Genomic DNA, 23972 nt, shown 5'->3' with positions numbered 1-23972 from the left:
AGTAGTAGCGATTTTTTTTAAATCCAAAATTTAAACCTACAGGACAAGCAACTACACATAACAAAAGGCTAGATTAACAAGTGACTGAACCTCTATATCGTTCCCTCCCATTTGTAAAAATAAGGCCTCATCTTGGGACGCCTGGGTAGCTCAGTTGGTTGAGCGGCTGCCTTCGGCTCAGGTCATGATCCCGGGGTCCTGGGATGGAGTCCCGCATCAGGCTCCTTGCTCAGCGGGGAGCCTGCTTCTCCCTCTGCCTCTGCCTGCCTCTCTGTCTGCCTGTGCTCACTCTCTCTGACAAATAAATAAATAAAATCTTAAAAAAAAAAAAAATAAGGCCTCATCTAAAGCAGAGCTTTCCCAAAATGGTAGATCTTTAAGGGTAAGAGGTAGAGCAGAGAGGTAAGAATCTTCTAAGGCCTCAAGACAGTCTCCTAGATTGCTCTGGAGAGCAGCTCAAACCAGTCTACCCTCTGATAACATCAGCTGGTTAACAGAAGGAAGTATTCAGGACAAGCAAAGTGAATGAGATAGATGCTCTATCATCTAACATCTGCTATAAGAGTTTGCTGAAAAGCAAGTAGCTGTCAATCTCCGACGGAACTGTTGTAGCAGGTTCTTGAGAGAAGGAACTAAAACTCCTAAATCTCGTCTTCTCTGTTTTGGTGACATCTGAGATAGCTGTAATGTCTTACAATGTGCAATGTACACAAATTCTCATATTAAATGTTTATCATTACTTTTACCTAATTATTTTTACTGCTAGGCTCACATACATTCAAAAATGTTTAAAAGTCGATTATCATATTTTGTCCAAAAAGATAAAGGGCCATCACCTTTAAATATTTCAATTTTGGGCCACCTGGGTAGCACAGTGTATTGAGCGTCCAACTCTTGGTTTTGGCTCAGGTCATGACCTCATGGGTCCTGGGACTGAGCCCTGTGTTGCCTCCACACTCAGCAGGGAGTCTACTTGAAGATTTTCTCCCTCTACCTCTCCCGGCTGCTAACACATGTGGGGGTGCTCTCTCAAATAAGTAAAATCCTAAAAAAAAAAACAAAAATAAAAACAAAAACCCTCTCCCTCTGCCCCTTCCCCAGCTTGTATTCTATCTCTCAAATAAACCTTAAATATTTCAAGTCTTTGAATGGATCTAAAAATATCTTAAATATACCACCTTTATGCAAATGAAATTTCTCTCCGATGATGACTGTCAATAATCTGGAAATCATTAAAATGTACACAGACTTTGACTCGTGCGTGAGGCGAGCGGAGCCAGAGTCGAGACCAGAGGCCGAACTCGGGATCTGACAAGATGGCCGGGCTGCCCCGCAGGATTATCAAGGAAACCCAGCGTTTGCTGGCAGAACCAGTTCCTGGCATTAAAGCAGAACCAGATGAGAGCAACGCCCGTTATTTTCATGTGGTCATTGCTGGCCCCCAGGATTCCCCCTTTGAGGGAGGGACTTTTAAGCTTGAACTATTCCTACCAGAAGAATACCCGATGGCAGCCCCTAAAGTACGTTTCATGACCAAAATTTATCATCCTAATGTAGACAAGTTGGGAAGAATATGTTTAGATATTTTGAAAGATAAGTGGTCCCCAGCACTGCAGATCCGCACAGTTCTGCTATCGATCCAGGCTTTGTTAAGTGCTCCCAATCCGGATGATCCGTTAGCAAACGATGTAGCAGAGCAGTGGAAGACCAACGAGGCCCAAGCCATAGAAACAGCTAGAGCATGGACTAGGCTATATGCCATGAATAATATTTAAAATCGATCTGATCATCAAGTGTGCATCACTTATCCTGTTCTGCCAAGACTTCTTCCTTTTTTGTTTGCATTTAATGGACACAGTCTTAGAAACATTACAGAATAAAAGCCCAGACATCTTCAGTCCTTTGGTGATTAAATGCACATTAGCAAATCTATGTCTTGTCCTGATTCACTGTTGTAAAGCATGAGCAGAGGCTAGAAGTACCATCTGGATTGTTGTGAAACGTTTAAAAGCAGCGGCCCTTCTCTGCTTTTATTCATTTCCCCCATCATGGTTAAGCACTGTGAATGAAGGTAGTTGTCAGGGTTAGCTGCAGGGGTGTGGGTGTTTTTCTTTATTACTTTTTGAGGGGGAGAGGTAGTTTTATCTTAATTTTATGGGCTCCTTTCCCCCTTTTTATGGTGATCTAATTGCATTGGTTAAAAGCAGCTAACCAGTTCTTTAGAATATGCTCTCTAGCCAAGTCTAACTTTATTTAGACGCTGTAGATGGACAAGCTTGATTGTTTGAACCAAAATGGGAACATTAAACAAACATCACAGCCCTCACTAATAACATTGTGACTTTGCTGTCAAGTGTAGAATCCTTCCTTCAAGAAAAAGCTTGTGACCATTTTGTATGGCTTGTCTGGAAACTTCTGTAAATCTTATGTTTTAGTAAAATATTTTTTGTTATTCTACAAAAAAAAAAAAAAATGTACACAGACTTTTCAAACCATAAAACCGACATAAACCTGATTGCAGAAACAAGTTCAAATTCATTATACTATGAAAATATTTTTAATTAGAAAAATTTACTACTACACCATTCCTTATTTCATCAGAATTGTATAAAATATCCCGAACGATCTCCTTCCATTTCACTCCAGGATACTCTATAAAAAACCTTCATTTGCTAACAATGGCACTCCTATTAATTCAAATACTTCAGCCTAACTCCATGCCAAATGAATACCTTAGATGCTACAGAAAAAAGTAAACACTATCTCAAGGGGCTTAACAGAATAAATACAGATTTTACTGTACTGCTATGCAACTAAGGCAACTGTGTTTAAGAACTGGGAGATGGGTGGGTGCCCGGGTGGCTCAGTCAGAAGAGCACGATTTTTATCTCAGGGTTTTGAGTTCGAGGCCCATGCTAGGTGTAGGAATTAAATAAATAAATATAAAAGAAAAAAAGAACTGGGAGATGGGAGAGAGACCTATTTAAAATGCGGGCGCCTGGGTGGCTCCATGGGTTAAAGCCTCTGCCTTTGGCTCAGCTCATGATCCCAGGGTCCTGGGATCAAGCCCTGCATGGGGTTCTCTGCTCAGCCGGGAGCCTGCTTCCTCCTCTCTCTCTCTGCCTGCCTCTCTGCCTACTTGTAATCTCTGTTTGTCAAATAAATAAATAAAATCTTTAAAAATAAATAAATAAATAAATAAATAAGTAAAATAAAATGCTGACTCCTAAGCACCAGCTTACACCAACAGAATCAAAAGCCTCGAGGAAAGAATACAGAACACTGTATTTTAAGCATACTTTGTAGGTTATTCTTATGCATTTTAAAGGCTGAGAACCACTAAACTTACTAGTAGCTCTGGAAAATGTTTTTTAAAAGTATACCAAACCAGGGTACCTAGTTGAGTGTCTAACTTCAGCTCAGTTCATGATCTCAGGGTCCTGGGAGTGGGCCCCACATCAGGCTCCACACACAGCAGGGGGAGTCTGCTTCTCCCTCTGCTCCTTTCCCCCTCCGGCTCCTGCTCTCTTATTTATACAAATAAAATATTTTTTAAAAAGTGTATCAGGGGCGCCTGGGTGGCCCAGTGGTTAAGCCTCTGCCTTTGGCTCAGGTCATGATCTCGGGATCCTGGGATCGAGCCCCACATGGGGCTCTCTGCTCAGTGGGGAACTTGCTTCCCCCTCTCTCTCTGCCTGCCTCTCTGCCTACTTGTGATCTCTCGCTTTGTCAAATAAATAAATAAAATCTTAAAAAAAAAAAAAAAAGTGTATCAAACCAGGTGCCTGGGTGGCTCAGTAGGTTAAGCAACTGCCTTCAGCTCGGGTCATGATCCTGGAGTCCCAGGACGGAGTCCCGCATCCAGCTCCCTGCTCTGCCAGGAGCCTGATTCTCCCTCTGATCCTCCTCCCTCTCATGCTCTCTCTCTCTTTTTCTCTCTTAAATAAATAAAATCTTTAAAAAAAAAAAAAAAAAAAAGAAGTGTAGCAAACCTTAATGCAATCTCTACTAAGACAAGGAAAGCCCTTCACATCTGTTCCTTTTTCTCCCCTTAACTTCCAGTTGGGCCAAAGATAGCTCTGTAAAGGCAATTTGGTCTCCCACTGCACTGAACCCAGCAATCTTGGTATTAACACATAACTTGCTCCAGATTTAAATATCAATAGGTACTTCAAGAAGCCAAATAGGCAAGACCCAAGGCTACCAGTTTATTAAAACTCCAACTTCCAACATTAAAAATATATGGGGGACCCCTGGGTGGCTCAGTCAGTTAAGCATACGACTCTTGATTTCAGATGTAGATATATTTCCATAATTGGAGAAAATGAGAAAAGAGATCGCTCAGCTAGACTACTTCTAAATTGGAATGGTACTTTTCAGAGTTGAGAATTTTCAAGGTCAAATTGTAGCATTATGAGAATTAAGTATTTGTTCACCTTTTTTTTTTAGATTTTATTTCTTTATTTGATAGAGAGAGCACACAAGCAGGCAAGAGTGGCAGGCAGAGGGAGAAGGAGAAGCAGGCTCTCCACTGAGCAGGGAGCCTGATGCAGGGCTTGATCTCAGAACTCTGGGATAATGACCTGAGCCAAAGGCAGACACCTAACCAATTGAGCCACCCAGGTGGCACCCAGGTGCCCCTATTCACCATTTTTTTTTCTTTATTTTTAAGGAACCTCTACACCCACCATGGGGCATGACTTAAAACCCCAAGATCAAGAGTTGCATACTCTACCAACTGAGCCAGCCATATGCCCCTCCATATCTGTACCTATATATATCTATATCTCTATGCTTGCTTATTTTTAGACAGAGATCTTTCAAGCAAGCAAGGGGGGGGGGGATGTGCCTGCAAAGGGAAAGGGAGGGAGAATCTTAAGCACAACCTGAGATCTCACAACCCTGAGATCATGACCTGAGTCAAAATCAAGAGTCAGCCACTAAACTGACTGAGCCGCCCAGGCATCCCTAAAGACAATATTAAGAGAACATTAAAGAACTGGACAGCAGAGGTAAGATGATTTCAAAAAACAAAAACAAAAAACAAAAACAAAAACCCCTGTGTTGCACCTCCAAAATCATTGCCTAAATAATTGTTTTAATACCAATTCCTGAAACAAACCCTGGTATCTCCAACCTTACATAAAAGATGAGTAATAAGAGTTTTAGAACCCTAAAGCCCCAACTCTGCACTGAATACTCAGCAGTCATCTTTCATTCCCTTTTCCTCCATGAAACAAACAACTATTTAACATCATACCATGTGAAAATGGCCTAAATATCTATCAAAAGGGCAATGGTTAAGTAAATCATAAAACGGGATATTATGTAGTAACTTAAAAAAGGAGTTAGAAAGAATGGAAATTATCTATTGGGAGGAAAGCAAGTTACAGAACAGCATTCTACATATGTATATGTCCTTATATGCAGAGCATCTAGAATGATACAAAAATAACTATCTGAAAGGATAGATGAAAGGAGCTAGGAGGGGAACTGTAATTTTTTCCCCTACTGAAATAGAAAAGTAATTTAAGTAAAATATCAGGTCAACAAAGTTTTGCATATTCCAAGATTATCTATACAAAATCCCTTTCCATGGAGACCATTCACCTCATTCACCGAGCAGAAAACAGTTAACACAGAATGCCTGAGACTGCTATCCTTAGACATACCAGGTTGGCCTTTGGCTGCTGTCATAACATGATTTGGGGAAAACTAAACCCCACTCCCAGAACTAATTAAGAGTGGCTCCCTGTGCCTAAACTGTACCCAAAAATGTGATTTATGCTGAACACCTTCCTTCCTTCTGAGAACCTCGAATTTTAGTATGTGGTAGGCAAAAGGTACTCACATGACAAGTCCCCAGTAACAATCCTAGGCACTGATTCTCTAACACGTTTCCCTGCTGGGCAACATTTCACACACATGTGTTGTCACAATTCCTTGCTGGAGGAATTAAGTGTGCCCGATATGACTCCACTGGGAGAGGTTCAGCTTGAGAGCATGAGTCTAGTCTCCTCAGACTTCACTTCATAGGACTTTTCCCTTTTATTTTGCTCTGTATCCTTTTGCTGTAATAAATCACAGCCCTGAGTACAACCCCCACACACTAACCCTGCCACTGGCCAAAATGAAATGTCTTCTGGAGTTAACTGACACCCAATTTGTGGCTTTCCTTTCTCATACATATAGAACCCATTTCAGATTTCTGGATTCTGTCATAAAGATGATCCTGGGGGGCACCTGGGTGACTCAGTCAGTTGAGTGTTTGCCTTTGGCTCAGGTCATGATCCCAGGGTTCTGGGATCCACATCTGAGTCCCACATCAGGCCGCCTGCTCAGCGGGGAATCTACTTCTCCCCCTAACCCCTCCCCCCAGCTTGTGAACTTTCTCAAATAAATAAATGAAATCTTAAAAAAAAAAGACAATCCTAGAAGCTACAGGGATTGGTCTGAATATATTTTAGGGGATAAGGGAGTAGGGGAAACTAGCTACATGTTCACCATTTCCCTCTACTTGGCTAAATTGCTAGATTACATTTCTCAGCCTCTCTTGCATAGGTGTGGCCAAGAAACTGAGTTCTAGCCAATGAAATGCAGGCCAAAAAATGATACCAGCCACTTCCAGACCTCATCCATAAAACCTACTCTGGACCCTCCCTCTAGAGAAAAGCAGTGCCGTAAGATGGAAGGAGCCTGGGTTCCTGAATTACCACAAGAAAGGTAACCTAATGAACATTCTCAATGAAAGTTATCTGAATAGAAATATCTACTCTGTTAAGCCACTGATATCTTGGGGTTGTTTGATACAACAGTAACCTGCTTTGCCTACTAACAAAGGACAGGATCAGGTAAAAATTTTTAGAAGCTAGACACGTGGATGGCTTAGCCAGTTAAGCCTCTGACTTGATTTCAGCTCAGGTCATGATCTCAGAGGCCTGAGATCAAGCTCCATGCTGGGCTTCCCCGCTGAGCATGGAACCTGCTTAAGATTCTCTCTTTTCCTCTCCCTTTGCCCTAACCCCTGCTCGGGCTCTCTTTCAAATAAATAAAATATTTAAAAATATACATATTAGAAGGGAAGAGAAGTGAACGCATTCAGGAGGGAATTGCAAGGACTCTGAAACTGAATAAGCAAGAAAGGTGAACCAAAAGAAGAGTCAAAAACATTTCCACTAAGCATCTGGGTTCCACTTACTTCTGACATAAAACTGAGAAGAGAAAGTTTACATGGCAAGAAAGAAAATGAGGAATTCTATTTCGGACGTATCTGGAGTGACACATACAAATGAAACCCACTGGTTCATTGAGAATTTCAGCCTGCAGCATAGCAAGGGTGAGCTGCAAATAAAAGATTTGGGAGTCATCAACATTTAAGAGACATCTGAGCCTGCATCGCTCAGATGGTTAGGTGTCTGCCTTCGGCTCAGGTTAAGATCTCTAGTCCTGGGATCAAGCCCCATGTCAGGCCCTCAGCTCAGTCGGGAGTCTGCTTCTCCCTCTCCCTGTGCCTCTCCCCCTGCTTGTGCTCTCTCTCCCAAGTAAGTAAAAAAAAAAATTAAGTAAAATAAAAAAGAAACAGCAAAGGAGAACTATAGAAAGAAAGTAAGGGTTTTAGAATCCTAAAAAAGCTTAGCATTTTAAAGGTGGCTGGAAAAGAGGAACTCAGGATGCCTAAGTGGCTCAGTCAGTTAAGTGTCTGCCTTTGGCTCAGGTGATGTTTTCAGGGTCCTGGGACTGAGTCCTACAACTGGCTCCCTGCAACCTGCTTCTCCCCTCTGCCTCTGCCGCTCTCTCATGAATAAAAAAGTAAATAAAAATTTTAAAAAAAGAAAAGAAAAAAGATAAACTCAAGAAGGGAAATGAAGAGTAGCTAGACAGGTAGAAGAAACTTGGATTGCATATTATTAGAAGCCAAGCAGAATCTTCCTTTACTTAGTGGTAGTAAGCAAAACCTACGAACAGGTAACATTCCCTAAAAAGAGCTCCAAGGACGAATCTTTGGCAAATGTCCACTGTGGCAGGCAGCCTCTAAAATAACCCCAACAATCCCTGCCTAATAGGTCTATCCTTATGTAATCCTCTCCCCTTACAAGTGGGATGGACCTTAATTAAGAGTAGAAGAAAATAGGGGCGCCTGGGTGGCTCAGTGGGTTAAAGACGCTGTCTTCTGCTCAGGTCATGATCCCAGTGTCCTGGGATCGAGCCCCACATCGGGCTCTCTGCTCAGCAGGGAGCCTGCTTCCTCCCTTCTCTCTCTGCCTGCCTCTCTGCCTACTTGTGATCTGTCTGTCAAATAAATAAAATCAATCTTAAAAAAAAAAAAAGAGTAGAAGAAAATAGTCCTTTCAAAGATTAAACTACAAAAAGACTGACTTCTACCTTGTTTACCTCTCTCTGAGCCTGTGCTCCAAGAAAAGCAAGTTGCCATGCTGTGAGTAACCCTATGGAGAAGGCACATGTGACAAGCAACAGATGTCTGCCAACCAACAGCCAGCAAGGATTTGAAGCCTGCCAACTGCCAGGTGAGGTTTTTGTTTTGTTTTGTTTTTTAAAGATTTTTATTTATTTGACAGACAGATCACAAGTAGTCGAGAGGCAGGCAGAGAGAGAGAGAGAGGAGGAAGCAGGCTCCCCGCTAAGCAGAGAGCCCGATGCGGGGCTTGATCCCAGGACCCTGAGACCATGACCTGAGCCGAAGGCAGAGGCTTTAACCCACTGAGCCACCCAGGCGCCCCAAGGTGAGTGAGTTTATAAGAACTCTCCACCCTTCAGCCTTGGGCTGACTACTGCCTGTGGATACCTGCACTGCAACTTTGTGAAAGACACTGAGTCAAAAGCAATCAGCCAAGTGTGTCTGTGAAATAAAGAACAAGTTTTAAATGGCTGAATTTGGGGGTACTTTGCTAGCCACAACCAATAATTAATACATCCATACGCTATGAAAACCATGGGGGAGAGATTTTAAAAAGGTACAGCTGTCAGGGGCGACTGAGTGGCTCAGTTACACATCTGACTCTTGATTTTACCTCAGGTCATAATCTCAAGTCCTGTGATGAGCTTCCCACTAAGCAGTGAATCATTTTTTTTAAACTTTATTTTAAAATTTTGGTTACAGGGAACCTGGGTGGCTCAGTGGGTTAAAGCCTCTGTTTTCGGCTCAGGTCATGATCCTAGGGTCCTGGGATCGAGTCCCGCATCGGGCTCTCTGCTCAACAGGGAGCCTGCTTCCTCCTCTCTCTCTGCCTGCCTCTCTGCCTACTTGTGATCTCTGTCTGTCAAATAAATAAATAAAATCTTTAAAAAAATAAAATAAAATAAAATAAAAAATAAATAAAATAAAATTTTGGTTACAGTTTCATTTTTGTTTTCTTAACAAGTCTACTGTTTAATCTCTCAGGATAAAAAAATTATTAAGATTCTAAAGAATTAAACAACAAAGGAATGTCAAGGGAATAAGCAGGGAGTCTTTTTGAGATTCTCTCACCCTTTCCTTTAGCCTCTCCCCCCTCACCCCGCATGCACATGTGTGTGTGCTCTCTCTCAAAAGTAAAAATATTTTTAAAAATAAAGGTATGGGGCACCTGGGTGGCTCAATCATTAAGCATCTGCTTTCAGCTCAGGTCATGATCCCAGGGTCCTAGGATGGAGCCCCACGTCAGGCTCTCTGCTCAACAAGAAGCCTGCTTCTCCCTCTCCCACTCCCCCTTCTTGTGTTCCCTCTCTCGCTGTGTCTCTCTCTGTCAAATAAATAAATAAAATCTTTAAAAAAAAAAAAAAAAGGTATAGTTGGCAGTGTACAAAAAGTGTATGGGAATTATAAAGTACCAGAATTAGCAACTAAGTGATCATTACTAACTTTCAAGAGAGGGAAGTTAGTGGTTACCAGGAGGCAGGCTAAGAATCCTCCGTAAGTGGACAATGCATGAGGTAATAAGACCAGGGTCTAGCTCAAGCCCCAGCCCCCCCAAAATCTCCCAAACCACTTCAGATCATCTACAGGATAATCTACTAATCTCTCTTCCTCTTTAGTATGTATGATGCACTATAAAATTTAATCACACTGCTCACTATTGTTTCATGTGTATTATCCTTTACATTGGCTCCCAGAGACATACATACCTTGGGTTTATACCACAGCTCTTCCTCACCATCACTGCCAACCGGCTTTGAGGGCACTGAAAACATTCCAGAACCTTGATAAATCCATTATTGTATCAACTTCTAGTTCCCTAAAATACAATTTGACTAGATATAACAGCAAGCAAAATCTAGCCAAAGTTTGGGAAACTTCTTCCATCTTCATCATCCATGAAATAGAGATAATTTTCCATAATCTCATTTCAGGTTAATCTTTGTTTTGTTTTTGTTTTTAGTAGGCTCCATGCCCATGCCCATGCCCATACCCAGCATGGAGCCCAACACAGAGCTTGAACTCACAACCTGGAGAGATCAAGACCTGAGCTGACATCAAGAACCGGATGCCTAACCAACTGAGCCACCCAGGCGCCCCAAGACTGATTAGTCTTTAACTACAGAAGCAACTCTACTTATGTGTCACTAAGAAAAAAAGATACTTTTCTAAGAACATAAAACACTGAGGTGCCCAAATATGGGTGGGCATATTATGTGACAGCCTTCAGCTCAGGTCCTGATGGTCCTGGGGGTTGAGCCCCGCGTCAGGCTCCTTGTTCAGCAGGGAGACTGCTTCTCCCTCTCCCTGCTGCTCTACCTGCTTGTGCTGTCAAATAAATAAATAAAAATTAAAAAAAAAATTATGATACATCCAATTTCAGAGTCGTTAAAATGGTAACAACGTTTTAGAATCAGTGAAATACACTATTCCTTCTCTTCATGTAGTCTTCTCATTTGGGACACTGTAAAATTAAATTTTAAGAAATTTGTAATTTACACCAAAAGTAATTGACTCTAAAGTAAATAAAAGAATGATGAAAAGAAATCTTCCTCAAGAGGTTATTTACTGGAATAAACTAGAGGGCAATGTAATCTCCAAACGCATTCCGAAATTTGTAGGAGTGGGAGAGCCACTGGCACTTAATGAGAATTAGAGATGAAATAACCAAAGATGGACACCACCACGAACAAAGAACTATCCTGCCCAAACACCAATAGTGCCCTTGCTAAGAAAATGGCTTTGCATCTATTTTCTGTAGGGTGAGCCCTAGATGTGAACACCTCAAGTCTGGCTTTCCACAAAGTTAACACAAAGCCAAGCACAACTTAAATTCATCAGACAGTAAGAAATAGTATACAACTTATATTAAGTGCTTACCACAACTTATCACAGAAAACAGTTTATGTACCTTTATTATACATTATTAACCCAGTCAAATATTTACTAAGTACATACATGTGTCAGGTATTTGAAATACATGGGTGAACAGACATTCATAAATTCCTGCATTTCCACTGGAGGTGAGAAATAATAATCTTAAGAAATTATGAAAGGGGGGAACCTGGCTGGCTCAGTCAGTAGAGCATGTCTCTTGATCTCAGGACTGTGAATTCGAGCCCCACATGGGAGGAGAAATTACTTTAAAAAATGAAAAGAGCCGCCTAGGTGGCTTAATTGGTTGAGCATCTGCCTTAGGCTTGGGTTGTGGTCCCAGGCTTCTGGGATCAGCCCCGAATCAGGCTCCCTGCTCAGAGGAGAGTCCGCTTCTCCCTCTCCCTCTGCTGATGCCCCTACTTCTGCTCTCTCTCTCTCAAATAAATAAGTAAAATCTTTTTTAAAAATGAAATATTTAAAAGTACATATGAGGGGCACCTGGGTGGCTCAGTCATTAAGCATCTGCCTTTGGCTCGGGTCATGATCCCAGGATTCTGGGATCGAGCCCCACAACAGGCTCCCTGCTCAGTGGGAGGCCTGCTTCTCCCACTCCCCCTGCTTGTGTTCCCTCTCTTGCTCTGTCAAATAAATAAATAAAATCTTTAAAAAATATATATGAGAAACATGTTAGGAGATGCTAAGTACTACAGAAAAAGAAAACAGCAAGGTAAAGGGAACCAAATAGGGAGACTGAAGGGCTGCAATTAGTGTGGTGGCCAGAGAGAGCCTTACTGAGAAAGAAGTCTCTTTTTTTTTTTTTTTAAACATTTTATTTATTTAGGGGCGCCTGGGTAGCTCAGTCTTTACACGTCTGCCTTCAGCTCAGATCATGATCCCAGGGTCCTGGGATCGAGCCACACGTCGGGCTCCCCAATGTGTGGGAAGCCTGCTTCTTCCTCTGCCACCACTTGTGTTCCCTCTCTCACTATGTCTTTCTCTGCCAAGTAAATAAATAAATAAAATCTTTAAAAAAAAAAAAAAAGATTTTCTTTATTCATTTGACAGAGAGCAAGCCAGAGAGAACAAGCACAGGACACAGCAGAGGGAGAGAAGCGAGGAGCTCAGGGGTTTAGCCATCTACACATATCAGAGAAAAATGTTCTAGGCAGAAGGATTGGTCAGCTGGTGCAAAGGCTTCCTAAGAGAGTGCGTGGCATGTGTAAGGCAAAAAGAAAGGAGGCCAAGGGTACTTGAAGGAGACCTATGGGGGGGGCGGCAGGAGGTAAACAGAGTCTCAGTTGGGGAAAAGGCAGAATATGTGAGGAGGTATAGGGCAGAGTTAAATCCTGTAAGTAATGAAGGGCTCTGGCTTTTACTGAAGACAAATGGAGAATCAACAGGTGGTTTTCAACAGGATGACCAGATAGGATTTTCAAAACGTAAGAATCACTTTAGATGATGAACTGAGAACAAACTATAGGGGACCAAGGGTAGAAGCAAGGTAGATAATAATAGCGCATTATGAGAGAATTAGTCACTGAAACCCAAACACAGAAGACCTCTATAAAGTTTTATACAAATATTCCACAACTAACTTAGTATATTAAGGTATTGTATCAATGTTTTGTGGTTGCCATAAGGCTTAGTGATTGGACATGACTAAATATTTTCATATAATTTCTACATTTTACATTTGTACAGATAACCTCAATGCCTACAATCTCTGGCATGTTTGCCTGTTTGAAAAGGGAAGAGGAGTATTTAAGATTTTATTTTCATTATTATTTATTTAGAGAGAGAGGCAGAGGTGTGGGGGAAGGGAGAGAGGGAATCTTAAGCAGACTCCATCAAAACTCAGAGCCTGGATGCAGGGCTTGATCTCACAACCCTGACATGAAATCAAGAGTTGGTCACTTAACTGACTTAGCCACCCAAGCTCCCGGGATTTTTTTTTTTTAAGATTTTATTTATTTATTTGAGAGAGAGAGAGAGAGAGAGAGACTGACTGACTGAAAGAGGGAACAAGCAGGGGGAGTGGAAGAGGGAAAAGCAGGCCTCCCACTATGCAGGGAGCCCAATGTGGGGATTGGTCATGACCAAGACAAACGCCCAACCTACCAAGCCACTCAAGTGTCCCCCCAAGACTTTATTTTTAACCAATCTCTATACCAGACATGGGGCTCAAACCTACAACCCCAAGATCAAGATTTGCAAGGTCAGAGTGCCTGGATGGCTCAGTCGGCTAATCATCTGCCTTGTGCTTGGGTCATGGTTCCAGGACAGAGCCCTGCATCTGGCTCCCTCCTCAGCGGGGAGTCTGCTTCTCCCTCTCCTTCTAGCTCCTGCTCCATCTCTCTCAAATAAATATTCTTTTTAGAAAATTTGAAACCTCTACCAACTGAGCCAGCAAGGTGTCTCCCTTTTTTTTTTTTAAACACTATTTGTTTCCTTTTTTAATATATATATTTTTAAGTAATCTCTACACCCAGTGTGGGGCTCGAACTCATGACCCCAAGATCAAGAACCACAGACTCTACCAACTGAGCCAGCCAGTCACCCAAGGGAAGGGGAATAGTCAAGATATTCATGCCATGGGGCGCCTGGGTGTCTCCGTGGGTTAAAGCCTCTGCCTTCAGCTCAGGTCACGATCCCGGGGTCCTGGAATCCAGCCCCACATCGGGCTCTCTGCTCTGCAGGGAGCCTGCTTTCTCCTCTCTCTCTCTGCCTGCCTCTCTTCCTACTTGTGATCTCTGTCTGTCAAATAAATAAATAAAATCTTTAAAAAAAAAAAAAAAAGATATTCATGCCATAACTGCGGGTATACACATGGTAGACTTAACTATTACCCAAACTAGGGGCGCCTGGGTGGCTCAGTGGGTTAAAGCCTCTGCCTTCGGCTCAGGTCATGATCCCGGGATCAAGCCCTGCATCTGGCTCCCTGCTCAGCAGGGATCCTGCTTCCCCTGCCCCTCTACCTGCTTGTGCTCTCTCTCTCTCTCTGTCAAATAAATAAATAAAATTTAAAAAAAAAAAAAAACCCAAACTAAAGAGCACAAACAAGTGGGAATAATCCAATCATGAACATCCCAATATTATGTATTACTGAGCTTAGAAAAGCCTAGTATAAAACTTCTTTTTTGGAACCCACCTGACAAGAGTTAAGGAAATATTCAAAGGTATAATGGTCAACAAGTAGTGAACAGGTCTGAAATGAGGTAATAACAAATGGATCAAGAGCTGAACTGCTTCCTAACCATGACACTTTAAACAAGCAGTTTTACCAGACTCAACAGAATCTTAATAGTAACCGTTAAAGAACATTTAATAGTCTTTTGTAGATACTTTCCAGAATTTTACAAGACGATCCAATCCATACACCAGCACAGTATGACATAGTTAGCAAATAAATCCCTATCTTTTTCATTATTTTTTTAAGTAAGCTCTACACCCAGCGTGGGGCTTGAACTCATGACCCAGAGACCTAGAGACCCATGCTCTACAGACTGAGCCTATCAAAAACCCCAATAAGCCCCTATTTTTTAAGAACTGAGAAAGTGAACCAGAAAAGTATGTCTACTCCAAAATCAGGAAACAATCAAGTTCCTGATCTGGAATCAACTGAATATTCAGAAGCATCCTCCCAGTAGTGATTACAAAATTATAAAGCTACATAAGTCAATATACTTAACTACTAAACATATTCTTCTTTGAGATATCTTTTTTTTTTTAAGATTTTATTCATTTATTTGGCAGAGATCGCAAGTAGGCAGAGGCAGGCAGAGAGGGGAGGGGGGAAGCAGGCTCCCCACTGAGCAGAGAGCCCGATGCAGGGCTCCATCCCAGAACCCTGAGATCATGACTTGAGCCGAAGGCAGAGGCTCAACCCACTGAGCCACCCAGGTGCCCCGACTTTGAGCTACTTTAAAAATATCGCTACACCCAGGTGCCTGGGTAGCTCAGTTGGTTGAGTATCCAACTGCTTGTTTTGGCTCAGGTTGTGGTCTCACGGGTGGAGGGATTTGGCTGGAGCTAGGCTCTCTGCTCAGGGAGTCCATGTGGGATTGTTTCTCTCCCTCTGTCCCCCCCTTACACACTTAAACATACTCTCACTCTCTCAAATAAATAAATCTTAAGAATATAGATAGGTTAAAAAAAAAGAATATAGATAGGTTAAATATATACATATTAAGTATATAATTATATATATTATATACATATGCAACTATACCAAGAAAAAACTTATTCATTAAAACCTAAATCCCTCCCTATCCTTTGGAGACCTTAAAAGAAGTGTAAGTTCATTTACACTGAGTTAAATAATGACCACTCACAGTAACTGTAACAGGAAAGACCACCTTTTTGTCAGTTATGAGTTTTACATTTTCACACTGAAGAGAAGAAACATTCAAATCTTTTGTCTTGTCCTACAAAAAAACTGCTGAGGAAAAAAAAAACGTGTATTTGCTTTGGTCACAACTAAGAAAATCTCTTCCAAAAAAAAGAAAATCTCATCCAAATAAATATTGGCAGTATCTCATAATATATCTAGGTCAAGCTGTTACACTATGCATATGAAACTTATACAGTGCTGTGTGTCAATTATGTCAATAAAATGGGGGGAAAACACAGATTAGGAGTAAAGGAAAAAAATCTCCCTAGGTAATTACCTAAGAAACAGTTTAATTCTGCAGAATTATTATTAATAGAGATAGTCATGATGTGCTAAAGACTCCAGAAATTTTAATTATACAATGACACTCTCAAAAAACAAATGGTTAACCAAGAAGACTATGCTTTTTTTTTTTTTTTTTTTTTTAAAGAGAGCTTGAATTCACAACCCTGAGAGATCAAGACCTGAGCTGAGGTCAAGAGTCAGCCGCCTGGAGCACCTGGGTGGCTCAGTTGGTTTAACATCCAACTCTTGATTTCGGCTCAGGTCATGATCTCAGGGTCGTGAGATCAAGCCCCTCATTGAGCTCTGCACTTAGCAAAGTCGGCTTCCCCTCCCCTTGCACTCATATGTTCTCTCAAATAAATAAATCTTAAAAAAAAAAAAAAGAAAGAAAGAATTGGACACTTAACCGACCTTGCCACCCAGGTGACCCTATGCTCTTTTTTTGATGAATTCATACATCTTTTTTTCCCTTGTACTGAACTCAAGAGGAATGTGGAAAGACAGAATAAACATTAGGGTAGAGCAGGAAAATCTGGTCTGCCTGACCTTAAACTAAGAAAGTCACCTTACCCTCCTCGGCTTCATTTTTCCTAAAGGATGATACCATAATTCTATATGACTAGCTTTTAGAGTTTAACCATCTAAAAGTTATCAACAGAATCAGAAGTATACAGTCCCAAGAAAAACACTATAAATCTACCCAAGTGTAATAAATGAAGCATTACTCAATTACAATTCGGGGCAGTAACATGGGGGGGGGGGATTACCCACTATGAGGCAGAAAACTTATAAGGCAAAACAGTATATGCTACAGGTAAGTGAAACTGCCCAAGAGGTATAGGAAAATCAGAGCAGAGATGTATATAGACATGTACGAGTTTGAATGACAGATGTTTCAGTAGACACAATAACATTACATATAAAAGGCAAAGATGTATTAGGAACCACTGTTCAACAACAGTCTTGTGACTAAAGCATAAGACAGTAATATGATGCCACAGGTAGGGAGGGATCGACACTTACACAGCGCCCAACATGGGATGTGAAGGACTTCTGAGCAGAGGATCACTGTTTTCAAACCAGCGATTTAGGAGGCAATTCAGCAGAGTTAACTATATTCCTGGAATTACTTACATTTGGAAAGCATTTACATATTATGTATGTAATTTAAAAAAACAATAAATTGGGCGCCTGGATGGCTCAGTGGGTTAAAGCCTCTGCCTTGGGCTCTGGTCATGGTCCCAGGGTCCTCGGATGGAGGCCCGCATCAGGCTCTCTGCTCAGCAGGGAGCCTGCTTCCTCCTCTCTCTCTGCCTGCCTCTCTGCCTACTTGTGATCTCTCTCTGGCATATAAATAAATAAAATCTTTAAAAAAAAAATAAAATAAATCATGAGGGAAAGATACTGAAGATTAGTTAGAAAGCTACTGCAAAGGGGTGACTGGGTGGCTCAGTCAGTTGAGTGCCGACTCTTGATTTCAGTTCAGGTCAGGTCACGACCTCTGGGTCTGGCATTAAGCCCCACAACGGACTCCATGCTCTGTGTGGAAGTCTGCTTGGGATTCTCTTCCTCTGTGCCCCCTCCCTCTGCTCACTCATGCACTCTCTCTAAAATAAATAAGCTTTTGGGGCTCCTGGGTGGCTCAGTGGGTTAAAGCCTCTGCCTTCAGCTCAGGTCATGATCCCAGGGTCCTGGGATTGAGCCCCACATCGGGCTCTCTGCTCAGCGGGGAGCCTGCTTCCTCCTCTCTCTCTCTGCCTACTTGTGATCTGTCAAATAAATAAAATCTTTTTAAAAAATAAAATAAAATAAATAAGCTCTTTCAAAAGAAAAAAAGCAAGAAAGCTAGCTACTGCTAAAAAGGCAAGCTGGGGGGGAGGGGTGTTGGCTCAGTAAATAGAGCATAGGGCTCTTGATCTTGGCATCATGAGTTCAAGCCCAAGTTGAGGATAGATAAAGGAAAGAAAGGGTCTGAAACAAAGGATTAACTGTTCTTATGATTAGTCTAAAAATTTAAAACTAACATTGCATTTCAAAACTGAGTTATAAATCCAAGGTGACAAACTTTAAAACTATCTGAAATGGAAAACGCTGAGCTCTTGATGAGGATTAACAACAGTAAGATGAGGTCTTTCAAAATACGTCTTCACTCCCTTTTATATTTTATATAATTAGCACCACACACACACACACACACACACACACACTTCTCCTGTAGACAGTTTAACATCTCAGTCAACATTTTACGAATTTCCTCCTAACAACTGTCAACAAAATTAACCGAAACATTTTATCCTGGAGGTTTATGCTGAGCTTTCCAACATTAAACACAGAAATGCATTTCTTAAATCTACACTTCCAAAGACGCTGCATTTCCTTCAAATCTCAACACAGGGTTTCAGATTAAGTCTACACCTCTAATTACTGAGTTCTTAAAGGTGCTTCCCCCCCCCCCCAGATTTTATTTGTCAGAGGGGGAGAGAGAGAAAAAGGGAGAGAGCACAAACAGGAAGAACGGCAGGCAGAGGGAAAAGCAGGCTCCCCACTGAGCAAGGAGCCTGATATGGGACTTGATGACCTGAATGGAAGGCAGACACTGACCAACTGAGCCGCCCGCGGTCCCTTAAATGTGCTTTTCAATAAACAATTTGTTTTATTTGCTTTGCTACATTCTTACAAATATAAGAGTGAAAAGTACATTAAAATAAAGTATTGCATAAAGGTTTTGAGCCCATTTTAGCTTTGAAACACGCCTCTTAAAATTGTGAGCAAACAGAAAAGGAACTGTAGGATTTTTCTATATATAAGGTCTTAAAATAAGACTCAGTGGGATGCCATTTTGAAAGGTCCCAGCAGGAAGTTCAGCTTGGTCAGAGAGCCATTTAAGAAGTGCCTCAGCTAATATTTTTAAATGACTTGAAAGTTAGTTTTGTACTTTAATAAAGGATACTAAGTTCATAAAATACAGCATCTCAAAATGGCAGGCTATTATTTTTGGTCATTCCAGAAGTATAAACATCTTACCAAAAATTAGTATCTTAAAGAACATGCAAGCATTCAATTAGAATTACTATGGATAAATTCCCTACCATGGCACTGAATGCCAAAGGTTTGCTACCTCGTAGAATGAAATAAAAATTCAAGTTCATCACCTTAGGCTGGTTAAAAAGAAAGCTTTTCATGACTGCATATCAGAATCTAACCAAAAACATGCTTAGAAAAAGCAACATGCAAGAGTAATATGCGGTTAGTCTTTAAGCAATGTCTTGAAGAGATAGCGAGCATTTCCTCTCCTGCCTTCACACAGTAGTTTGTTTTTAAATGACATAACCCAAAGTTAGAAGAATGTCATAGTACTTAGCCTGACAAGATTCCATGTTGAAGAGACCGGGATTTAAACAAGCCCAGAAGAAACTAAGAGACTAGAGAGAGAGAGATTTAAAAAAAAGAAAGAAAAAGAAAAAAAAGAACAAAACCTAAGCCAGAAACTAATCCATCTGAGTGTTTAGAAACCAAGTGCATTTCAGTTCAGTTCCACCACATGCCACAAAACCCTGCCTTAGAACTTCTAAGGTTACATACAATCTTAGGCAAGAAAGGGAAATGTTTTCAGTTATTAATGGTCAAGTCTTTGTGCCTTGATTCTAGAATTAAGTTTCCAATGAAGGACTTGGGACCCACACTTGTTGAAAAGGGACCAACCCTCTCAACTCAACAGGTTTTATCAACATGCTACCATTTCAAAGTACAACTAGATGCCTAAAACTTTATGTATCATCAGCTCATTTTCTCCTTAGACAAGGTAACAATCTGCAGTGTCCTATGTTACCATATATCTTATTAATAGCTAAAATACTATCCTGCCCAGCTTTAGAAGGGTGAGAATGTCAACCTGAGCCACAGATTACTAACATATTATACCCAAATACTTCAACATAAACAGGCTTGTTCTTCACCTGTTTGCCCTGCTTTCTAACTTTATACCTGTCCTCCCCCCTCCTCCCCCCTTTTTTTTTTGGTCTAGGTATTCCTATTAAACGGATTGTCATGAAAGCAATGGTCAGAATTCCCCGCCCCCCCACCCGGCAAAATACTCAAGAATATTTACTCAATTTATTCGCTGTTAAAATAAATCTCCCAAGGCAATAGAATTATACAGAAATAAGGAGAAAAATTAAGTATCGTTACTCAGCTTACAGGAAGAAAGCAGACTTTTTGTTAGAGTCCTAAGAAATGTGGCATTTGATTGGGTGGCTTCAGGGTAAAAGTTTACTTCTCAAAGTTTATTTTAAACACAGCATTTCCAAACCCACAGGTATCAGGCATCTTTTTTTATTTTTAACTACAAATCGTACTCCTAGCGGGGGTAGTGATCTGTGTGAGGCTAGTTGGGTGAATTCTGCAGAGGGACTGGTATGGAATAAGAGTGTTTGGTTTGGCCTTAAGCAACCTCCCTACACGACCTGTAGAAAGGAAATCTCTCCCAGCGTCAAGGCCTACAAACTTTCGGCTCACTAAGAGGACACTTCCCGTGGGAGAGCAAAACCTCCACTACATCTCAGACACCGGCCCAAGTGGGTGAGGGCCGACTTCGGAGAAAAGTCTGAGCGCCCCGGCGCGCGAGTGGAACAAAACCTGTGGCAAGAAGTAATGAGGAAGTACTGGCTCCCGCCCGCCCCTCCCACCGGCGGACACTCGAAACACCGGGGGTTTGACAACGTGCTGGGGGCAGAGGGAGGGGGACTGCCAGCTCCAAGTCGACCAGAAAGAACCAGGAGCCTGCAACTACTCCAAACACGGACCCTCGCCTCTGGAACTAGGCCTCGGGGGCCGAAGCCCACTGCACCCATCCGGAAGCCCAGAGAGAAAGAGGCAGTTGAAGAGCTCGTGGGCTCTGAGGAGGGTGCAGCCCGCGCGAAGCGAGGCCCAGCCGCCCGAACTGCCGCCACTGCCGCCCTCAGAGCCTCCAGGCCCGGGCCGGGGACCACCCCGCGCTCTGCCCTCAGTTCCGTGAAGCCTTCGTCCCGGCCTCTGCTCTTCAGAGCCCAAAGACTCCGCGAGCCGTGGGAAGAGTCCGCCCTCTCCCGCCTCGCCACTTCCCGGTCCCGACTGCCCCTCACTCCGCGGAGCTCCGGGAAACGCTCCCAATGGCCCCTGGACCACCCCCGTTCCTTCGCCCACCGGCACTCGCGTTCCGCAGCTGACACCGCCAGCCGGCCCCAGCCACCGACCCCGGCCCACCCACCTCAGGCGGTTCCGGCAGCGCTGGACACAGGAAACTCCTGAGTCCCCGACTCCGGCTCTCCTCGACCCCCTCTTCGGTTAACTCCGCTTGTTTCTCTACAAAATGGCGCCGGAGGTCGCGCGCTCACGTCGCGGCCTTTCCCCTCCCCGTTCCCATTTCATCATTCGCTGCCCGCCCGAGGAGGGACGGCCCGAGCATCAGCCAATGATCGTACCCAGGCCGTGACTACCGCCCAATCACCGCCAGGTGCCCGCGGATTTAAACCAATCACACACTTTCACTCGCAGAAGTCAAGGAAGAAACCAAGCTCCTGCTAGCAACTACCAATCCGAACTCCTACTTCGCGGGCTTTGGCCAATTGCCGCTCACCCGTCCCGGGGGACTGAAGACGGAGCCCTCGCGCCTGCGCTCGACAGGAAGACCAATGGGGAGACGCAGATAACTTCGATTTGGGGCTTCACAGACTTCCCACCTGCCCTCGAGATCTTCGACCAATAGGGGCCTGGCATTGCCTCTGAGAAACAATAAATAAGGGAGGGGGCCCATAAACCCTCGCCAACGTGCGCGGGAACTACTTTGAGTCGGTTTGAGGCACTTTCCCCGCCTCTCCTTCCTCTTTGGAAGTGTCGAGTCCGGTACACAGCTGGGCTGCATTCCCGCCCCCGCGCCCCTTTGGCCAAGAACGCCAGTTACCCAAAAGCAACCCGGACTGTAACTAGAGTGGGGGCGCTTTGCGTTCTGGGATGTGTAGTCGTCCTCATCCCCTTGCCCCATTCCTGGCGCTAAAGTATCGCGTCTTCTTCCGTCATTGACTGCGTCCTAGGAGAGCAGCGCATGCTGGGGAATGTAGTCTCCTACTTGGTCCCAGTTTGCCTCACTTTATCAGAACTTTCTCCTTATCCAGTTCTGCCTATTGAAGAAGCGACCGCTTACAGAAAGATAGGAAGCTAAGATTCTCTTTTTGGCTTACGCCCTGTAAGCGGTATCAGAACGGATACCTATCAGGTTATCAGAGAGGCTCTCAGAAGAAAAAGCATAGAAACATAACTTTGCTACGATTTATCTATAGCAGAATGTAAGATTTTAGGATCACCTGTTCCCAGACAAAGGTGGGAGGACCGGGAACGAAGTGTGGACTGGTTGGGTTTTTTCTACGTTTTGGAAAAAACCTACCCTCCTCATCACCCCATCCTAGGCTAGACTCAGCTTGTCTCCCAGCCATCTGTCTCACTACCTCTTGTGTCTAAAAATACTTCTTTTTTTAAATTGTGGCCAAACACTTAACATAAAATTTACCTTAACTATATTAAATATACTGTACAGTAAGGTTAACTATATGCATATTGCACAACTGGTCTCTAGAACTTTTTCATTTTGTAAAACAGAAACTCTTATACCCATTGAACAACTACCAGTTCCCTCCATCCGGTCCCTGACAACTGCCATTCTACATTCTATTTCTAAGAGTTTGAACTTCGGATACCTTGTATAGGTGGAATCGTGCCGTGTTGTCTTTTTGTAACCGGCTTATTTCATTTAGCATAATGTCTTAAAAATACTTTTTGACATCTGCCTTTCCTTGGTTGGAGGCCAGCTCTTTCAGCAAACATTAACTCTGTGTCTTCTGTTTTCAAGCAACTGTATGAGACCCAGAGACCCCACATACAGCAAGGGCAAGGATTGCTTTGGTCTAATTCATAGCTAAATTCTCAGCACCTAACATAGCACCTACCATGTGGTAGACACACAAACGAATGTTGAAATATGAGGAAACAAAGAAGCAGACTTACATTATAATGTTAGTAGTGAAAGGCCCCTTAAACAGACCAAGGCTAAGGAATACACCTTTGTATTTCATGTTGCCATATAAAATTGCCAAAACCTCTGTGGATAGTAGCATTTGGGCCAAGTTTCTCAAAACTGAATGACCAGTAATTCCATGTCTAGGACTTATTCCACAGGTGGATATTGCAAATTTGTACAGATAGGAATGTATAGAAATTCACTAACATTGTGTAGGGGGCCTCCCAAAATTGGAAATAATAGGGAACCGGTTAAATCAATGCATGCTACATTCATATAATGGAATACTATGAAGTTTTTAAAAAGAATGAGGCAAATAGGGGCGCCTGGGTGGCTCGGTGGGTTAAGCCTCCGCCTTCAGCTCAGGTCATGATCACAGGGTCCTGGGATCCAGCCCGGCATAGGACTCTCTGCTCAGTGAGGAACCTGCTTCCTCCTCTCTCTCTCTGCCTGCCTCTCCGCCTACTTGTGATCTCTCTCTCTCTCTCTCTCTCTGTCAAATAAATAAATAAAAATCTTAAAAAAAAAAAAAATGAGGCAAATCTATATGTACTGATATGGCATGATTCCAAGATTTATTGTTAAGTGAAAAAAGGTGCACAATAGAAAAAAATAACATAATCAATACATTACCATTTGTGTAGGAAAAAAAATAACTTTGTCCCTATTTACATATTACTGAATGCTTAAAAAAAATTTAGAAAGGAGCACCTGGCTGGTTCCATCAGTAGAGCATGGGACTGTTGATCTTGGGGTTGTGAGTTTGAGCCCCACATTAGATGTAGAGATGACTTAAAAATAAAATCTTAAAAAAAAAAAAAAAGAAGAAAGGCTTGGGAAGATACACATCCCTATTAAACTGACACCAGTGGTTATCCGGTTACCCCTGGGGAGGGCAGTGGAATGGGGAAGGGCAAAGGAAACTTTTGTTTTTTATTCTATATATTACCACACTATTT

The 23972-nt window shown here is 42.5% G+C and overlaps 2 protein-coding genes across 8 annotated transcripts in view; one reads left to right on the top strand and one right to left on the bottom strand.

Annotated features, from left to right (window-relative positions):
- CNOT1 (CCR4-NOT transcription complex subunit 1) overlaps positions 1–21320 on the bottom strand; it is a 110096-nt gene extending 88776 nt beyond the window's left edge. For all 7 annotated transcript variants that reach the window (XM_080827959.1, XM_080827963.1, XM_080827961.1 and 4 more), the window contains exon 1: positions 21211–21320. The gene's annotated coding sequence lies outside the window, so the exon portion shown is untranslated. The remainder of the gene's footprint in view (positions 1–21210) is intronic.
- On the top strand, positions 1272–2450 carry LOC308358895 (ubiquitin-conjugating enzyme E2 N). Its single transcript, XM_080829403.1, has one exon. The coding sequence runs from the start codon at positions 1317–1319 to the stop codon at positions 1773–1775; it is 459 nt and encodes a 152-aa protein (XP_080685529.1). The 5' UTR covers positions 1272–1316; the 3' UTR covers positions 1776–2450.
- Positions 21321–23972: the final 2652 nt, after the last annotated feature.

This window comes from Martes martes, assembly GCF_963455335.1.
Source record: "Martes martes genome assembly, chromosome: 17".
NCBI lineage: Eukaryota > Metazoa > Chordata > Mammalia > Carnivora > Mustelidae > Martes > Martes martes.
The sequence above is the reverse complement of the archived record's forward strand: the minus strand, read 5'-3'. Positions and strand labels throughout refer to the sequence as shown.

Excerpts from the sequence above, each read along its gene's own strand:
- LOC308358895 (XM_080829403.1), top strand. The coding sequence starts at position 1,317 with ATGGCCGGGCTGCCCCGCAGGATTATCAAGGAAACCCAGCGTTTGCTG.